The sequence below is a fragment of the Hypanus sabinus genome, chromosome 13, assembly GCF_030144855.1.
Source record: "Hypanus sabinus isolate sHypSab1 chromosome 13, sHypSab1.hap1, whole genome shotgun sequence".
NCBI classification, from domain to species: Eukaryota; Metazoa; Chordata; class Chondrichthyes; order Myliobatiformes; family Dasyatidae; genus Hypanus; species Hypanus sabinus.
Window position 1 is genome coordinate 71,511,574 of NC_082718.1, and position 20,013 is coordinate 71,531,586.

General features: G+C 43.3%; 1 protein-coding gene across 1 annotated transcript in view; it reads right to left on the minus strand.

Annotated features, from left to right (window-relative positions):
• The window catches only part of LOC132403375 (seizure 6-like protein), a 189,290-nt gene that overhangs the window by 112,513 nt on the left and 56,764 nt on the right, over window positions 1-20,013 (minus strand). The window contains exons 8-10 of the mRNA XM_059986792.1: window positions 8,538-8,722; window positions 6,035-6,229; window positions 4,721-4,859 (exon numbers count right to left, since the gene is read on the minus strand). Of these exons, the coding sequence (XP_059842775.1) occupies window positions 4,721-4,859; window positions 6,035-6,229; window positions 8,538-8,722 (519 nt within the window). The remainder of the gene's footprint in view (window positions 1-4,720; window positions 4,860-6,034; window positions 6,230-8,537; window positions 8,723-20,013) is intronic.

Below are 20,013 nucleotides of genomic sequence, written 5' to 3' on the forward strand. Positions count from 1 at the left end.
GAGGACCAATACAGATGAACTACTCAGAAGAGTATGACATGTTCCCCATCAGAGGTACTACCTCTCCCTGAACACCCCATAAACACCTAGATAGCCACCCAAAGGCATACTATGGGCCAAAGTTAAAATTTCATTCCTGTAGACTTTAGGAACTACAACCTGGTGAACAATTGTCCATTCCTCATATGCAGGAGTATCAGATGGTCTCCACTTCCTCATTAACACTTCATCTTTGAAATAATACTGTACTGGTACTTTCTCAATCTCATCACCTGGGAAAGCTTTTTCTCTCAAAGTTGCAATTTCAGTGTCTCTGGTCTGTTCTGCTATAAACTCCTTCCTGGACAAAGACAAATCTTTAGAGTCAGACCTAATACAAGGATCCTGCTCAACAGTGAAGGCAGGAAAGTCCCTGACAAATCATCAAAACCTAAATCCTGTCTTGGGCCATCATGGGTAGCAGAACCATGCTGCACAGAACCATCCACATTGGCAAGTTTCTTGGCCATAACTCGAGTTACTGCTCAGGATGGATACATTTTAGAATCCATCTTTAGATCATCAGTGATTGGCTTAGTCATCAGCTGCACTGCAAGGACAACTCTGCCACCTGCTAGGTCATTCCCTAACAACAAAGAAATACTTTCCATAGGTAACCTGGGTCGTAGTCCTATTTTAACAGATCCTGAAACTACTCTGACTTTAAAATTACCTTGTGCAGAGGCACAGAAACAATGTCATCCCCAATACCTTTAATAAGATTTACCTCACTGGTGGCAGTCTCATCACTAGACCTTAAAACATTGCCTAACAAAAGTGACTGAGATGCCCCAGTATCTCAAAGAATTTTCACTGTTACTGGATGTGACCCCTCATTCCCTGACCCAAACCCATCTGACATAAAAAGAAGGAATTATTTTCTAACCAGGCCAGATGTCTCAGCCTTTGACAGAACTTCATCAGAATGTTCGGAAACCTGTGGGTTCACAGATGTATCAAAGTGCTGACTACAGGCAACTGGAACTGCCTCCTTTTCCTCCTTCTTCAGGAGGAAGCAATTAGCCATAACATGACCGGGTTTCCTGCAATAGTGACAAGTAGGACCAGAATGCTTCTCCTTTAATTGCTTCCCTTCAGCCTTACTTTTGTCACTAGTCCCAGATTTAATTTCTGGTTACCCTGACTATCCATGCTACTCTTTTGGAAGGTCTTACTTGGGGTAAACTTAACCTTGTGGGTTAGGGCAAACTCATATGCTGATCTAGCAGATTCTTGCAATGTGGCAACGTCCTTCTCATCTAAGTATGTCTTTATGTCATTATGGATGCACCTTTTAAATTCCTCAATTAAAACCAATTCTTTCAAGTTGTTAAAATCACCATCCACATTTTTAGATGTGCACCATTGCTCAAAACACCCAGATTTCTCATTAGCAAATTCCACAAGTCTGGTTCACAGATTTCTTAAAGTTTCTAAACCTTTGCCTATGGGCTTCTGGAGCCAATTCATAGGCTTTAAGCACAGCCTGCTTCACTGTCTCATAATTAACTGCTTCATCAACTGATAAGGCAGAAAAAGCCTGTTGAGCCTTACCCTTAATTACACTTTGTAAGAGAAGAGGCCAACCCTTTTTCACCACTGTAGACTCTGAGTAACTTTCTCAAAATGCTGGAAGTATTTATCAACATCAGCCTCATCAACTGGAGGGACCAGTTTAACTTCACGACTGGCAACAAATGGTACAAACAGTTCCCTAGAGCCAGAAGTTTGCCTCTTGAGCCTGAACCTCTCTATCTCTATCTCAAACTGTCTTTGTTTGTCTCTTTCTCTTTTCACAGCCTCTAATTTAAATCTCTCTAACTTCATTTGTTCCAGTCATAACTGGATTTAAAGTTTACTTTCAGGAAACCTCTCTAACACCTCCTCCTCAAATTCCTCCTTAGCTATATAGTGCTCAGCTATTTTTCTCTGAATCTCCGGCATTCTCAAAGACTGCATTACCTCAGTAAGGTCCAGCTCTTTAGCAATGGCCAACAAGTCAACTGTTTTGGTATTCTCTAATGCTCCAATGGCTGGTGATGCCAGAAATCCCCGTACATCCATTGCTGCTGGTTTCCTCACATAAGTCAATCAAAAGGGAAATACCCAATCAGATCAATAATTAATCAATCAATAAGCTCTGATCTTGTTCATGTCGCAAACAAGCCCCCAATCTTGTTATGATTTTGTAATGCACCAGCAGCAATGGATCACAAACTGAGTCAGGTTTTGATGTTAAAACCATTATCTTTATTGGTGTCTACTCAATATGTAAAAGATTAAACTGAATAAACAGAAGTTAACAGTGTTTGTGTGGTTCCCAAACTGTCAAGCTCAAGAATAATTCTTAAAGTCTTAAGATGGTAAAGTAGAAAGGTCCAGTAATCCACGAAATAAATGACAGGCGAGAGATTTTTAATCTAGGGTGAAATGTAGAGTGAAGGTGATTATGTCGAATTCCACAAATTCCCCACTGGATAAACAGAATAACAGTTGCCAATAATCTTATCTGCCAAATCCTTCCAAAATCCATGTCGAAATATCACCAGGTTTCAGTCACAGGAATATCACTTCTTCAAGTGGCTACCACATAACACCCCAAAACACCCTAATTCCAGGTAAGAGCTAACAACAGTGTGGAGGATCAGAGGGATCTTGGAGTCCGAGTCCATAGGACACTCAAAGCAGGTTGACTCTGTGGTTAAGAAGGCATACGGTGCATCAGCCTTTATCGACCATGGCTTTGAGTTTAGGAACCAAGAGATAATGTTGCAGCTATACAGGACCCAGGTCAGAACCCACTTGGAGTACTGTGCTCAGTACTGGTCGCCTCACTACAGGAAGGATGTGGAGACCTTAGAAAAGGTGCAAAGGAGATTTCCAAGGATGTTGCCTGGATTGGGGAGCATGCTTTATGAGAATAGGTTGAGTGAACTTGGTGTTTTTTCCTTGGAGCGATGGAGGATGAGAGGCGACCTGTTATAGGTGTATAAGATGATGAGAGGCATTGATTGTGTGAATAGTCAGAGGTTTTATCCCAGGGCTGAAATGGCTAGCATGAGAGGTCACAGTTTTAAGGTGCTTGGAAGTAGGTACAGAGGAGATATTAGGGGTAAGGTTTTTATGCAGAGAGTGGTGAGTGTGTGGAATGGGCTGCTGGCAATGATGGTAGAGGCAGATGAGATAGGGTCTTTAACGAGACTCATGGAGCTTAGAAAAATAGAAGGCTCTGGGTAACCCTAGGCAATTTCTAAGGTAAGGATATGTTCGGCACAGCTTTGTTGGCCAAAGGGCCTGTATTGTGCTGTAGGTTTTCTATGTTTCTATATTTCTATGAATTTTGGGATGATACGGCACAGATTGACAGGTGAATTCAGCTGAATGAAGTGACTTCCTAACAACCTGGCTTCTTCATCATCAGGCTGAATGACCAACCAGGTCAAAATCTGTCTTTCTGTGTGCAGTAATCTGTGTGTCTGTCCTTCTCTGGAACCCATCATATTTTGTTTCCAATTTTGAGTACTGATGTTGAGGAGGCAAACACCAGCAAACACCCTGATGCTAGTCTATTTTTTATTTCCAATTTTCTGCCTCTGTTCTTTGGTTTCAAATACCTGCAGGAAAATGAGAGTAAATCTTTTGAAAATGCTGTGTATACATTTGGAACTGTGACAGCTGGCCTCAGTATGATCTTTCAGTGGGAGTGATCTTTGCAGATTCTGAGTGAATGGAAACCCTCATGAACAGTGATAGATTGCTGTGCTCCAGCTTCCTGTTAGACTGAATAGTCAGTGAAACACAACACAGGGCAGAAAAAAAAACTGAAAATACAGCAAACACTCAGCAGGCCAGGCAGCAACAGAGTCAAAGACCTTTTGTTCATTCTGTTTCTTTCCACAGATACTGCCTGACCCACTGAGTTTTTCCTGCATTTTCTGTTTTTTTTTACCTCAGATTTCAAGCATCTGCAATATTTTTCTGATTTCCATTTTAATTATCAGAAGCAACAATCATCTAACACAACAATTATAGCTGAAGAACTCATTTCAACAATTTCCAATACAGCTTTCTTACCCGAGGGAGCCTGAAATTCCATATTTTCAAATGCATTATGACATTATTCTGTAATCTTCGCTGAGTAGAAAAATGTAAACTCTAGGGGCTGCAGATGGTGGAATCGGGAGTAAAAAAATCAAGTTGCTGGAGGAACTCAGTAAGACAGGTAGCATCTGTGGAGGGAAGTGGACAGTGGAAGTTTCAGGCTGAGGCCCTTCATCTGAATTGTCTATTTCCCTCTGTGGATACTGGCTGACCTGCTATATTCCTCCAGTGTCTTGTTTTTGTTTTGCTGTCATCTCCCATGGTTTATAAACCTTCCCAGATATCTGTGTTTCTCCAACTCTGACACATTTAACACCTCATTGGGTCCACCAATGGATGCTAAATCCCATATCTTTATAAACAGATGTCGTTACAGCACTTTGAGGAAGAGCTGGGGAGGAATAATATTTGTTCCTTGGTCAGAGTCAATATTACTACTAAGTTTATATGGTCACTGTAACGTCGGTCACATTTCCACATAATGCAGTGGTGATGCCACAGGATAATTCTCCCAATGGCACCAAACTGCTTTGGGGCTTCCTTACTTATGATAGGTGAGCTCATTGCAGGAAATACTCACAGCTGAACATCAAGCAGTATACGCTTGTCCTCGCCAACGTGAATCCTCCAGATGCAGTCTTCCCCTTCATCGTATGGCTGTGGCCAGTTTGGTGAGAGAATGACTCCGCTCTGGGTGCTCAGTTCTCCACCACACAGAGCTAAAGAAAGGCAGAGGAGAGTGGAACTAGAACTGAGAATGGACTCATCCACCGACCAACCAATTCACAGACAACCCGATAATACAAAGCTGCTTACAAAGTCGAATACACCTAAGTGATACTGCCCCAATGTCACTTTATGTACATAGAATGACTCTTTGTATATATGCTAGTCTTATGTATATACAACCACATTCAAACATTGTGTTTTATAGGATTGCTCTTTTATTAGTTGTGTGTTTTATATTACATTGAATCTGAAGCAAGGATCATTTCATTCTGACTTACACATGTGCTGAAGAAGATTATAAGACTATAGGTCAATAAGATATAGGAGATGAATTAGGCTACTTGGAGAGTCTACACTGTCATTCCATCATGGCTGATTTATTATCCCTCTTAAATCCATTCTCCTTGTAACCTTTGACACCTGACTAACCAAGAATCAGCAATTTAATATACCCAACAACTTGGCCTCCACAGCCATCTGTGCCAATGAATTCCACAGATTCACTACCCCCTGGCTAAAGAAATACCTTCTTATCTCTGTTCTAAATAGATGTCCTCCAATTCTGAGGCTGTGCCCTCTGGTCCTAGACTCACCCACTATAAGAAACATCCTCACTCCATCCACTCTATCTAGTCCTTTCAATATTCAATAGGTTTCAATGAGATCCCCCTCATTCTTCTGAATTTGAGTGAATACTGGCCCAGAGCCTTCAATCACAACTCATATCAAATTTGGCCACAAAGCTGTCAATTCTGTCATCCGAGCAACACACACAGAATGCTGGAGGAACTTAGCAGGCCTGTCTATGTTTCGGGCCGAGATTGTTCTATCATCTTAATCATTGACATACAACGTCAAAAGAAACAGTCTCAATACCAAACCCTGCAGAACGCCACTAGTCATTGGCAGCCAATCCCAATAGACCCCCTTTAGTCATACGCTTTGCCTCCTGCCAGTCAGTTCATCTTCTATCCATGTTAGCATCTTTCCAGTTTTCATCCTCGCCATATACAAATTATTTGTTGAGTAACATGTAGAGTCATATAATCTGAGACCAGGACCTTCAGCCGAGCTAATCCAAGCTTATGTTTGCTTGCTGTGAGTCTAATCACTATGTCATAGGCGGAAGCAGCATGATGGTAAACACATGGGGGCTTCCACTTACCTCTACAGAGTGGTTCTGTCCCATTCCAGTAGGGTTCCCTGATGTCGATGCACTCAATGATGGGTGAGCCATGTTCCATGGTGTAACCAGGATCACAGGAGAACTCCACCACTGCCCCGACACTATACGAGGGATTAGTTGTTGTGAAGTTCCCATTCTGCATGTATGGCTCAAAGCAGTGTCCACGCTCAAAGGCTGAGCAAATGCAAAGCACGACACATTCAAAGTAAATTCATTACCAAAGTAAGTATTATTACCATGCACTACCATGAGATTCATTTTCTTGCAGTCAAATACAGGGAAAAATACAATAGAATGTTACATACAGGACATAAACCAACTAAGACCATTGTGCAAAAGAAAACAAACTACAAATAAAAACAGTATGGAAAATAAGAGTTGCAAAGACCTCTTGAAAGCGAGTCTGTAGGTTGTGGAATCGGTTCAGTGCTGAGATGAGTGAAGTTATCCAGGCTGGTTCAGGAGTCTGATGGTTGAAGGGTAGTAACTGTTGCTGAACCTGATGGTGAGGAACCTAAGGCTCCTGTACCTCATGCCCAATGGAAGTAGTGAGACAAGGGCATGGCATGGATGGTGGGAAACTTTGATGATGGATGCTGCTTTCTTGTGGCAGTGCTTCGTGTAAGTGCACTCAGTGGTGGGGAGGGCTTTGCCTGTGATGGACTGGACTGCATCCACCACTTTTTGCTGGAGTTGATGCAACCCATTACGATTCTCTCCATGGTGCATCTATATCAGTTTGTCAAAGTTTTTGGTGTCTTACTTAGTTTAAGAGAAGAATAGTTACAACTATCAAGAATCTCAAATAAAAAGCACAGGAAAAGGATGACTTGCCCATTAATAGCACCTGCACAAATTCAAAATGTTCAAGAATACTTGAGTGGCACAGAACAGAAGTCTCCTCGGCAGCAAAAGAAGTGAGCCTGGTAATTTATGCACAGTTAGCTTCCAAATGAAGCAGTGTAATGATCTGCTTTTCAATTATATTAATCAAGGAATAAGTAATTGATTGAGGAATAAATGTCAGCTGGAATATCAAAGGGAACAAACTTTTGTCCTATCTGAACCTCATGATCAGCTCCAAATTTTCATGCTGATAGAATTCCTTCTGATGAGGAATGGTGTCAGGCAGAGGTCCTGGTATTGGTCTCTGCAGATCAAGAAATTAAAAGAGCAAAGAATCACAGTGCTGTACTGTTGGATGTGTCACCTTTGTTCCAGACCAAGTTTTCTGCCCTCTCTGGGCGGTATGTTAATTTAGAACACAAGAGATTCTGCAGATGCTGTAAATCTGTAGTAACACATATGAAATGCTGGAGGAACTCAGCAAGTCAGAAAGCATCTATAGAGTGGAATAAACAGACAATGTTTTGGGCCAAAACCCTTGATCAGGACCTCTACAAGTTATACTACAATGGTTTCAAATACATTTATTTCATTTTTCAAGACTTAGTGACATTGTAGTAATATTTTCATCTGGACATATTTTCACACTGTTATTCCAACAGGGGGGTGAAGCTTAGGAGATGATGGCACCTAACGGCGACTCCTTTGCTTGCATCTTTGGAAACAGCTCTACTTCTACCTTTAATATCTCAATTTTTTCCCTTTCAGGGTTCTTCTGAAGACCCTGACCTGGAGTTATATGCTGACTTTGGTTCTTTGCAGGAATGGGACCCACTCTCGGGGTCTCATGACTGGCCGCTATTCGATGTAGAAAGGATGTGACCCAGAAGACTAGTATGCCTTCAGGGTTTTGGGATTTTGTGGCTCTGGAGGCAAGCAGGAAATTGGTGTGTCATGGGAGATGGAAGATCGTAAGTAGTGAGCTGGCTGCTGGTTGTGTGCACAGGGACCCAAGTTCTTTGGGCACAGAGCTCGGAAAAAGTGACACAATGGACTTCTAACATTGTAAATCAGCAAGTTGTTATATCTCCCCTCGCCGTGAAATGGAGACACCTCTTTTTCCCTTATTAGGGAGGGAGAGAGCCTGTGGTATGTTGAATACCAGAAGAACCAGTAGTCTTTGAGAAACTGCAAGTCTGTGTCTTTGCTGGTGCTTTGCTGCACGCTTGAGTGCTCGGTGGCGTGCGCTGATGCTTCTTTTGCTGGTGGGGGAGGGGGATCATTGCTTTGCTGCTGCTTGTGCGTGGGAGGAGGGAGCTGAGGACGGCTTTGGGGTTCTAACATTTAACAGGCATTCATTCTTTGGGGCACTCCTTTATTTTTGTGGATGTTTGTGAGGAAAAAGAATTTCAGGATGTATATTGTATACATTTCTCTGACATTAAATGTACCTATTGAAACCTTGGGATGACTCTGAATCCCATCTCTTACACTACACTACACCATCCACTTTTGCACCCATCTCCCCAGAAGTAATGAAGGGTTGGTGGAGGGCAGAGAGAAACTTTTCTCCCATTTGCTGGATTCCTTCCTTACCCTATTAACATATGATTTAAACTGGAAGATTATGAAATACCTTCGTATCGAATGTTGAAACCACCTGCTGTCAGCATTTCATCAGAGGTGAACTCAACCTGGACAAGGTGGCCATTCGTAATCAAACCTTCGATTGGGAAGTACTCATTCCTTAGGGAATCATACAACACTGTTGAGGAGGTACTGTCTCCACTGTGTCTATTGTGTCCACTCGCGATGACAAGCCTAATCAGAAACAGAGAAAACAAAGCAAATGTCCAATGAAATGGAATCAAGAAGAAGCTGGAGTTATTCTTCAAAGATCAGTTCAAAATTCAAAGTTGAACATAAGATTATTATCATAGAACACTCATGTCACCATATTCTACCCTGAGATTCATTTTCTTGTGGCATCCACAGTTGAATCAATGGCAAAAATAGAATCAATGAAAAACTACACACAAAGACAGACAAACAACCAACGTGCAAAAGACAAACTGTGCAAATACAAAAAACACAATTAATAACAAATAAATAATACTGAGAACATGATTGGTAGAGTCCTTGAAAATAAGCTCATAGATTGTGGAATCAGTTCAGAGTTGAGGTCAGTGAAGTTACCTGATAAAGAAAGTTAGAAACACGGAAAAACTACAGCACAATACAGGCCCTTCGGTCCACAATGCTGTGCCGAACATGTACTTACTTTAGAAATTATCTAGGGTTAACCATAGCCCTCTATTTTTCTAAGCTCCATGTACCTATCTAAAAGTCTCTTAAAAGATCCTATCGTATTCGCCTACACCACTGTCGCCTGCAACTCATTCCACACACTCACCACTCTCTGAGTAAAAAACTTACCCCTGATATCTCCTCTGTACCTACTTCCAAGCACCTTAAACCTGTGTTCTCTTGTGGCAACCATTTCAGCTCTGGGAAAAAGCCCCTGACTATCCACACGATCAACGCCTCTCATCATCTTGTACACCTCTATCATGTCACCTCTAATCATCCATCACTCCAAGGAGAAAACGCCAAATTCACTCAACCTATTCTCATAGGGCATGCTCCCCAATCCAGGCAACATCCCTATAAGTCTCCTCTGCACACTTTCTATAGTTTCCCCATCCTTCCTGTAGTGAGGTGACCAGAACTGAGCACAGTACTCCAAGTGGGGTCTGACCAGGGTCCTATATAGCTACAACATTACCTCTTGGCTCCTAAACTCAATCCCATGGTTGATGGAGGCCAGTGCACCATATGCCTTCTTAACCACAGAGTCAACCTGCGTAGCAGCTTTGAGTGTCCTATAGACTCGGACCCCAGGATCCCTCTGATCCTCCACACTGCCAAGAGTCTTACCATTAATGCTATATTTTGCCATCATATTTGACCAACCAAAAAGAACGACTTCACACTTATCTGGTTGAACCCCATCTGCCACTTCTCAGCCCTTTGCATCCTATTGACATCCCGTTGTAACCTCTGACAGCCCTCCACACTATCCACAACACCCCCAACCTTTGTGTCATCAGCAAACTTACTAACCCATCCCTCTACTTCCTCATCCAAATCATTTATAAAAGTCACGAAGAGAAGGGGTCCCAGAACTGATCCCTGAGGCACACCACTGGTCACCGACCTCCATGCAGAATATGACCTGTCTATAACCGGTCTTTGCCATCTGTTGGCAAGCCAGTTCTGGATCCATAAAGCAGTGTCGCTCTGGATCCTATGCCTCCTTACTTTCTCAATAAGCCTTGCATGGGGTACCTTATCAAACGTCTTGCTGAAATGCATATACACTACATCTACTGCTCTACCTTCATCAATGTGTTTAGTCACATCCTCAAATAATTCAATCAGGCTCATGAGGCTCGACCTGTCTTTGATAAAAGTGATACTGACTATTCCTAATTGTATTATACCTCTCCAAGTGTTCATAAATCCTGCCTCTCAGGATCTTCTCCATCAACTTACCAACCACTGAAGTAAGACTCACTGGTTTATAATTTCCTGGGCTTTCTCTACTTCCTTTCTTGACTAAGGGAACAACATCTGCAACCTTCCAAACCTCCAGAACCTCTTCCATCTCCATTGATGATGTAAAGATCATCACCAGAGGCTCAGCAATCTCCTCTCTCTCCTCCCACAGTAGCCTGGGGTATATCTCGTCCACTCCCGGTGATTTACCCAGCTAGATGCTTTCCAAAAGCTCCAACACATCCTCTTTCTTAATACCTACATGCTCAAGCTTTTCAATCTGCTGCAAGTCATCACTACAATCACTAAGATCCTTTTCCATAGTAAATACTGAAGTAAAGTATTCATTAAGTACCTCTGCTGCTTCCTTTGGTTCCATACACGGTTTCCCACTGTCACACATGATCAGTCCTATTCCTTCACGTCTTATCCTCTTGCTCTTCACATACTTATAGAATGCCTTGGGGTTTTCCTTAATCCTGCCTGCCAAGGCCTTCTCATGGCCCCTACTAGCTCTCCTAGTTTCCTTTTTAAGCTTCTTCCTATTAGCCTTATAATCTTTTAGATCTCTAACATTACCTAGCTCTCTGAACCTTTCGTAAGCTTTTCTTTTCTTCTTGACTAGATTTATTACAACTTTTGTACACCATGGTTCCTGTACCCTACCATAACTTCCCTTCTCATTGGAATGTACCTATGCAGAACTCCATACAAATATCCCCTGAACATTTGCCACATTTCCTCCATACTTTTCCCTGAGAACATCTGTTCCCAACTTAAGCTTCCAATTCCCTGTCTGACAGCCTCGTAATTCCCCTTACTCCAATTAAACACGTTTTCTAACTTGTCTGTTCCTATCTCTCTCCAATGTTCTTGTAAAGGAGATAGAATTGTGATCACTATCTCCAAAATGCTCTCGCACTGAGAGATTTGACACCTGACCAGGTTCATTTCCCAATACCAGATCAAGTACAGCCTCTCCTCTTGTAGGCTTATCTACATATTGTGTCAAAAAACCTTCCTGAACACACCTAATAAACTCCACCCCATCTAAACCCCTTGCTCTAAGGAGATGTCAATCGATATTTGGGAAATTAAAATTTCTCATCATGACAACTCTGTTATTATTACACTTTTTCAGGATCTGTTTCCCTATCTGCTCCTCGATATCCCTGTTACTATTGGGTAGCCTATAAAAAACACCCAATGGAGTTATTGACCCATTTCTGTTCCTAACCTCTACCCACAGAGACTGCAGACAATCCCTCCATGACATCCACCTTTTCTGCAGCCATGACACTATCTCTGATCAACAGTGCCACAGACCCACCTCTTTTGCCTCCCTCCCTGTCCTTTCTGAAACATCTAAAGCCTGGCACTTGAAGTAACCATTCCTGTTCTGAGCCATCCAAGTCTCTGTAAAGGCCACCACATCATAGCTCCAAGTACTGATCCCGATATTAATCATTCTGTTCTGTCCTGGTTCCAAAATTGGTGTCCTCTGATTATAAAATGTGAAACTATTTCTCCTTATTTAACATATCAGATATTTAATATTCTTCTCTAGGTTCTCCAGCCTTTCCAGGGAATTGATGTCTTTGATACCATCTAGCAAACTCCTGCTGAGATTCTTACCCTTTTTTTCGGTGATCCACTGCACTCTCCTATCAGATTCCTTCTTCTTCAGTCTTTTACCTCTTCCACCTATCAGCTTCCACATTCTTAATTCCACCCATCCCCCATCAACCTGCTTTCACCTTTCACATGCTGACTTGCACTCTTTCACCTCCAGCCCAACCCCACCTTCCTATTCTGGCTTCTGACCCTTTCCATTCCAGTTCTGGTGAAGGGTCTCGGCCTGAAACATTGACTGTTTATTACTGTCTGTAGAAGCTGCCTGACCTGCTGAGTTACTTCACTATGTTGTGTGTGTGTATTGCACCAGATTTCCAGCATCTGGAGAATCACACGTGTTTCTGACGTTTCCTACTGGGTGAAATTAGGCTAGTGGCTGGTGAGGGTTGCGGTGAGTGTTGTCTATAGCAAACTGTTTTGTTCACCATTTCCTGTGCATGGCAACACGTTTTGTCCTCTGTTTTCTGTCTGTGGCAACACATTTGGTCCTCTGTCTCCTGTCTGTGGCAACACGTTTTGTCCTCTGTCTCCTGTGTGTGGCAACATGTTTTGTCCTCTGTCTCCTGTGTGTGGCAACATGTTTTGTCCTCTGTCTTCTGTCTGTGGCAACACGTTTTGTCCTCTGTCTGCTGTGTGTGGCAACATGTTTTGTTCTCTGCCTTCTGTCTGTGGCAACATGTTTTGTCCTCTGTCTGCTGTGTGTGGCAACACGTTTTGTCCTCTGTCTCCTGTCTGTGGCAACACGTTTTGTCCTCTGTCTCCTGTGTGTGGCAACATGTTTTGTCCTCTGCCTTCTGTCTGTGGCAACACGTTTTGTCCTCTGTCTCCTGTGTGTGGCAACATGTTTTGTCCTCTGTCTCCTGTCTGTGGCAACACGTTTTGTCCTCTGTCTCCTGTCTGTGGCAACACGTTTTGTCCTCTGTCTCCTGTGTGTGGCAACATGTTTTGTCCTCTGCTGTGTGTGGCAACATGTTTTGTCCTCTGTCTCCTGTCTGTGGCAACACGTTTTGTCCTCTGTCTCCTGTGTGTGGCAACATGTTTTGTCCTCTGTCTGCTGTGTGTGGCAACATGTTTTGTCCTCTGTCTGCTGTGTGTGGCAACACGTTTTGTCCTCTGTCTCCTGTCTGTGGCAACACGTTTTGTCCTCTGTCTGCTGTGTGTGGCAACACGTTTTGTCCTCTGTCTCCTGTGTGTGGCAACACGTTTTGTCCTCTGTCTCCTGTGTGTGGCAACATGTTTTGTCCTCTGTCTGCTGTGTGTGGCAACACGTTTTGTCCTCTGTCTCCTGTCTGTGGCAACACGTTTTGTCCTCTGTGTGTGGCAACATGTTTTGTCCTCTGTCTGCTGTGTGTGGCAACATGTTTTGTCCTCTGTCTGCTGTGTGTGGCAACACGTTTTGTCCTCTGTCTCCTGTCTGTGGCAACACGTTTTGTCCTCTGTCTCCTGTGTGTGGCAACATGTTTTGTCCTCTGTCTGCTGTGTGTGGCAACACGTTTTGTCCTCTGTCTGCTGTGTGTGGCAACATGTTTTGTCCTCTGTCTGCTGTGTGTGGCAACACGTTTTGTCCTCTGTCTCCTGTGTGTGGCAACATGTTTTGTCCTCTGTCTCCTGTCTGTGGCAACACGTTTTGTCCTCTGTCTCCTGTGTGTGGCAACATGTTTTGTCCTCTGTCTCCTGTCTGTGGCAACACGTTTTGTCCTCTGTCTGCTGTGTGTGGCAACATGTTTTGTCCTCTGTCTCCTGTCTGTGGCAACATGTTTTGTCCTCTGTCTGCTGTGTGTGGCAACACGTTTTGTCCTCTGTCTCCTGTGTGTGGCAACATGTTTTGTCCTCTGTCTGCTGTGTGTGGCAACACGTTTTGTCCTCTGTCTCCTGTGTGTGGCAACATGTTTTGTCCTCTGTCTCCTGTCTGTGGCAACACGTTTTGTCCTCTGTCTGCTGTGTGTGGCAACATGTTTTGTCCTCTGTCTCCTGTCTGTGGCAACACGTTTTGTCCTCTGTCTCCTGTGTGTGGCAACATGTTTTGTCCTCTGTCTGCTGTGTGTGGCAACATGTTTTGTCCTCTGTCTTCTGTCTGTGGCAACACGTTTTGTCCTCTGCCTTCTGTCTGTGGCAACATGTTTTGTCCTCTGTCTGCTGTGTGTGGCAACACGTTTTGTCCTCTGTCTCCTGTGTGTGGCAACATGTTTTGTCCTCTGTCTTCTGTCTGTGGCAACACGTTTTGTCCTCTGCCTTCTGTCTGTGGCAACATGTTTTGTCCTCTGTCTCCTGTCTGTGGCAACATGTTTTGTCCTCTGTCTGCTGTGTGTGGCAACACGTTTTGTCCTCTGTCTCCTGTCTGTGGCAACACGTTTTGTCCTCTGTCTCCTGTGTGTGGCAACATGTTTTGTCCTCTGCCTTCTGTCTGTGGCAACACGTTTTGTCCTCTGCCTTCTGTCTGTGGCAACATGTCTTGTCCTCTGCCTTCTGTCTGTGGCAACACAGTTGTACAGAACACACTGGAGACCTGATACCAGCATCTGGCCTTATGTTCCAGCTCTAGACTTTAGTGAGGCATTCCATATTCCAAAGATGTACAGGTTAGTTGGTCACATGGGTGTAATGGGGTGGCCTGGGATCATTAGTCTAGAACCTCCTGTTACCATGCATTATCTCCAAATACAAATAAATAAATCAAATAATAAAAAACTAAGCTGACACATGTCATATCTGACATGTCTGGAACAGACAATATTCTTGGTAGAGTGCCTAGAGGATGTGCAGACCAGCTAGCAGATGTTCTCACTGACATCTTCAACATCTCCCTGAGCAGTGCCATCATTACAACGTGCCTTCAAGGTTGACACCATCGTTCCCGTGCCGAAGAAGTCTTCAGTGTCCTGCCTCAATGACTACCGACCCGCTGCACTCACATCCATCATCATGAAATGTTTCGAGAGGCTCGTCATGAGGCACATCAAGAGCCTGCTGCCCACCTCACTGGACCCTTTGCAGTTTGCGGAGTCAACAGACGATGCCATAGCCAACACTCTCCACCTGGCCCTAACCCACCTGGACTAAAAAGACACGTACGTTCAAATGCTGTTCATAGACTTCAGTTCAGTGTTCAACACAATCATACCTCAGAAACTGACTGGAAAGCTGAGCCTACTGGGCCAGAACACCTCCCTCTGCAACTGGATACTTGACTTTCTGACTGGGAGACCTCAGTCAGTCCGGATCAGAGGCAGCATCTTCAACACCATCACACTGAGCACGGGGGCCTCCCAGGGCTGTGTGCTCAGTTCACTGCTATTTACTCTGCTGCAATACATCATCAAGTTCGCCGATGACACGACCATGGTGGGTCTCATCAGCAAGAACAACAAGTCAGCATACAGAGAGGAGGTGCAGAGGCTAATTTACTGGTGCAGAGCCAACAACCTGTCTCTGAACGTGAACGAAACAAAAGAGATGCTTGTTGTCTTCAGGAAGGCACAGAGTGACTGCTCCCCGCTGAACATCGATGGCTCCTCGGTAGAAATCGTTAAGAGCACCAAATTTTTTGGTGTTCACCTGGCAGAGGTTCTGAACTGGTCCCTCAACACCAGCTCCATAGCAATGAAAGCCCAGCAGCATCTTTACTTTTTGCAAAGCCTGAGGAAAGTCCATCTCCCACCCCCCATTCTCATCACATTCTACAGGGGTTAAATTGAGAGCTGCATCACTGCCTGGTTCGGAAATTGCACCATTTTGGATCGCAAAACCCTGCAGCGGATAGTGAGGTCAGCTGAGAAGATCATTGGTGTCTCTCTTCCCACCATTACAGACATTTACACTACACACTGCATCAGCAAAGCGAACAGCATTATGAAGGACCCACGCACCCCTCATACAAACTCTTCTCCTTCCTGCCATCTGGGAAAAGGCATTGAAGCATTCCGGTTCTCATGACCAGACTATGTAACAGTTTCTTCCCCCAAGCCACCAGACTCCTCAATACCCAGAGACTGGACTAACACCAACTTACTGCCCTCTACCATGCCTATTGTCTTGTTTATTGTTTATTATTCATTGTAATGCCTACACTTTTGTGCACTTTATGCAGTCCTGGGTAGGTTTGCAGTCTAGTGTAATGTTTTTTTTTCTGTGTTGTTTTTACATAGTTCAGTGTAGTTTTTGTACTGTTTCATGTAGCACCATGGTCCTGAAAAACATTGTCTCATTTTTACTGTATACTGTACCAGCAGTTATGGTCGAAATAACAATAAAAAGTGACTTGACTTGACTAACATCTTACATGACCCTACTCATTTGTAAAGGGTTCCCAAATTTCATATAAGGAAGGTGGTTTGTGTTTTTTAATACTTTATTTTAGTCCATAATTATGTTCTTACTTAACTCCGAAAAGTTGAGTGTGATTTTAAATGAATGCATAATTTCAAAATTATTTAAATTTATTTTAATTATTTGAAGTATTTCATCTTCTTAATGTCTGGGATTGTAGACAAATGTTACTTTTCTGAGAAAGCCTTCTTTTGTTATCCAGAGTTTGTTATCCCATTTAGTTTGGTCTGAGGGAAAGTTGTATAGAATGAAACAGGAATGCACAGTGGGGCAGATAATCCCCTTTGCTATAAAATATTCATATCCCCTTGACTAATTTTACATTTGTCATATGCATCATTTCACAACTACTTAACTACAATATATTACTTAGATAGAAGGATTTTCAGAAGGAAAATCTCTCTGACTGGTAGGTATATTAACAAGTAATTATGCTCTGTTACACTTCATACTCTGTCTCTTAGCATATAGAACAGTATGTATGTGCTTTAGTGGCAGATACCAGCCAAGGAAATCACTGAGGTACAGTAAATTGAATACTAATTTTTGACATTGGGTTACTTGCACTGACTATTAATCAGGCATTGCTTACTTAGTTTTGTTATTTATAACAGTACAAGCGTTTGCTGGAAGGAGCAAGCCTTGTCTGAGTGAAGATACCTCTTGGGTAATTGCGATCAGATTAGAAGATCAGGGGCATCGTAGACAAGACCATGGGGACCAAGGTGGACAAGTTCTGGTCATTACACTTTAGGAACAATGTCAGAGTACTGCAGAAGGCGCAGGAGCAATTTGCAAGAGTGGTTCAGGGTATGAGAGATTTCAGCCAGGAAGTTAGTCTAAACAAGCTGGGATTGGTTTCCCTGGAAGAAGAGATTTGATAGAGGTGTACTTAATATTTCCACAGTACTTATGGGCAGTGAGCTCCCCTTGTATCCTTTTGGTCATCATTTTAAACTTGGTCCTCAAACCAATGGGAACAGCTTCTTTCTACTTAGATGATCTAAACTATTCATGACGAGACTTGAACTCTCCTCCAAACCTTCTTTGTTACAAGGAGGATCAAACTCTGCTATTTCAATAAATGTTTAACATTGGGCAGAGGGCTGCTACCATCAGGCTTTCTCCCCCTATCCCTTCATGCCTTGACTAATCAAGAATCTATCAATTTCTGCCTTAAATATACCCAATGACTTGGTCTCCACAGCTGGCTGTGGCAATAAATTCCACAGATTCACCACTCTCTGGCTAAAGTAATTCTTCCTCATCTCCTTTCAAAATAGACATCCCTAGAAAACATCTCCTCCACATCCACTCTTTTGAGGCCTTTCAACATTCAATAGGTTTCAATGAGATCCCACCCTACCCCCACCCCCGAATATTCTTCTGAATTCCAGTGAGTACTGGCCCAGAGTCTTCAATAACAATATATGATTACTTTGTCATTCCTGGAATCATTCTTGTGAACCTCCTCCGAGCTCTCTCCAATGTCAGCAACGTTAGATAAGGAGCCCAGAACAGCTCACATTATTCCAAATGAGGCCTTACCAGTGCTTCAATAAAAAGCTTCAATATTATATTCTTGCTTTTATATTCTAGTCCTCTCAAAATGATTGCTAACATTGCATTTGCTTTCCTGACCACTGACTCAACCTGCAAGTTAACCTTCAGGGAATCTTGCACAAGCACTCCAAAATCCCCTTGCACTTTGGATTTTTGAACTTTCTTTCCATTTAGAAAATAGTCTACACTTTTATTCCTCCTACCAAAGTACATGCATTTCCCGACCCGATATTCCATCTGCCATGTCTTTGTCTATTCTTCTTATTTGTGTAAGTCCCTCTGCAGTATCCCTACTTCCTCAAAACTATCTGCCCCTCTACCCATCTTTGTACCATCTGCAAACTTTGCAACAAAGCCATCAGTTCCATCATCCAAAGCATTAACATATAATGTAAAAAGAAGCAGTCCCAACAATGATCCCTGTTGAACACCACTGGTTACTGGTAGCCAACCAGAAAAGGCTCCCTTCATTCCAATTCTGCCAATCAGCCTCTGCTTTATCCACGCTAGTATCTTTCCTGTAATGCCATGGCCTCTTAGCTTGTTAAGCTTCTTCGTTTGTGGCATCTTATCAAAGGCATTCTTAAAATCCAAGAACAAGGATGCTCTCAATACAACCCCTGTAGAATGTGATGAGAATGGTGGGGGGGGTGGGGGGTGGGAGATGGACTTTCCTCAGGCTTTGCGGAAAGTAGAGATGCTGCTGGGCTTTCTTTGCTATGGAGCTGGTGTTGAGGGACTAGCTGAGATTCTCTGCCAGGTGAACACCAAAAAATTTGGTGCTCTTAACGATCTCTACCGAGGAGCCATCGATGTTCAGCGGGGAGTGGTCGCTCAGTGCCTTCCTGAAGACAACAAGCATCTCTTTTGTTTTGCTCACATTCAGAGACAGGTTGTTGGCTCTGCACCAGTCCATTAGCCACTGCACCTGCTCTCTGTATGCTGACTCGTCGTTCTTGCTGATGAGACCCACCATGGTCATATCATCGGCAAACTTGATGATGTATTGCAGCAGAGTAAACTGCAGTGAACTGAGCACACAGCCCTGGGAGGCCCCCGTGTTCAGTGTGATGGTGTTGGAGATGCTGCCTCTGATCCGGACTGACTGAGGTCTCCCAGTCAGAAAGTCAAATATCTTTGTTTATGCTGCTTGTTATTTCTTCAAAGAATTCCAACAGGCTCATCAGTCAAGATTTTCCCTTCAGAAAATCATGCTGACTTTGAGCTATTTTATCATATGCCTGCAGGTACTCCAAAACATCATCCTTAACAATTGACTTCAACATCTTCCCAACCACTGAGGTCAGAGTAACTGGCCTATAGTTTCCTTTCTTCTGCCTCTCTCCCATCTTGAAGACTGGAGTGACATTTGCAATTTTCCAGTCTTCTGGAACCATTCCAGAATCTAGTGAGTCTTGAAAGATTGTTACTAATGCATCCACAATTCATCTGGTCCAGGAGACTTATCTACCTTCAGACCTTTCAGTTTCCCAAGCACCTTCTCCCTAGTTATAGCAACTACACTGATTTCTGTCTCCTGACACTCTCAAACTTCCAATGTATTGCTAGTGTCTTATACAATGAAGACTGATGCAGAATTCTGGTTTTCACAAGGAGGAGGTTAACAAAGATGATTGTGGGAATGAAAGGGTTATCATACAAGGAGCATTTGATAGCTCTGGGTCTGTACTCGCTGGAATTTAGAAGAATGAGGGGGGATCTCATTGAAATCTTTTGAATGTTGATAGGCTTGGACAGTGTAGATGTAGAAAGTATGTTTCCCATGGTGGGGGAGTCTAGGTCAAGAGGGCATAGCCTCAGGATAGAGCGGTATCCATTTAAAGCAGAGATGCAGAGAAATTTCTTCAGCCAGAGGGTGGTGAATTTGTGGAATTTGTTACCATGAGCAGCTGTGGAGGCCAGGTCATTGAGTGTACTTAAGGCAGAGCTTGATAGGTTCCTGATTGGACACTGCGTCAGAGGTTACGGGGAGAAGGCTGGGGAGTGGGGCTAAGGCGGGGAGAAAGAAT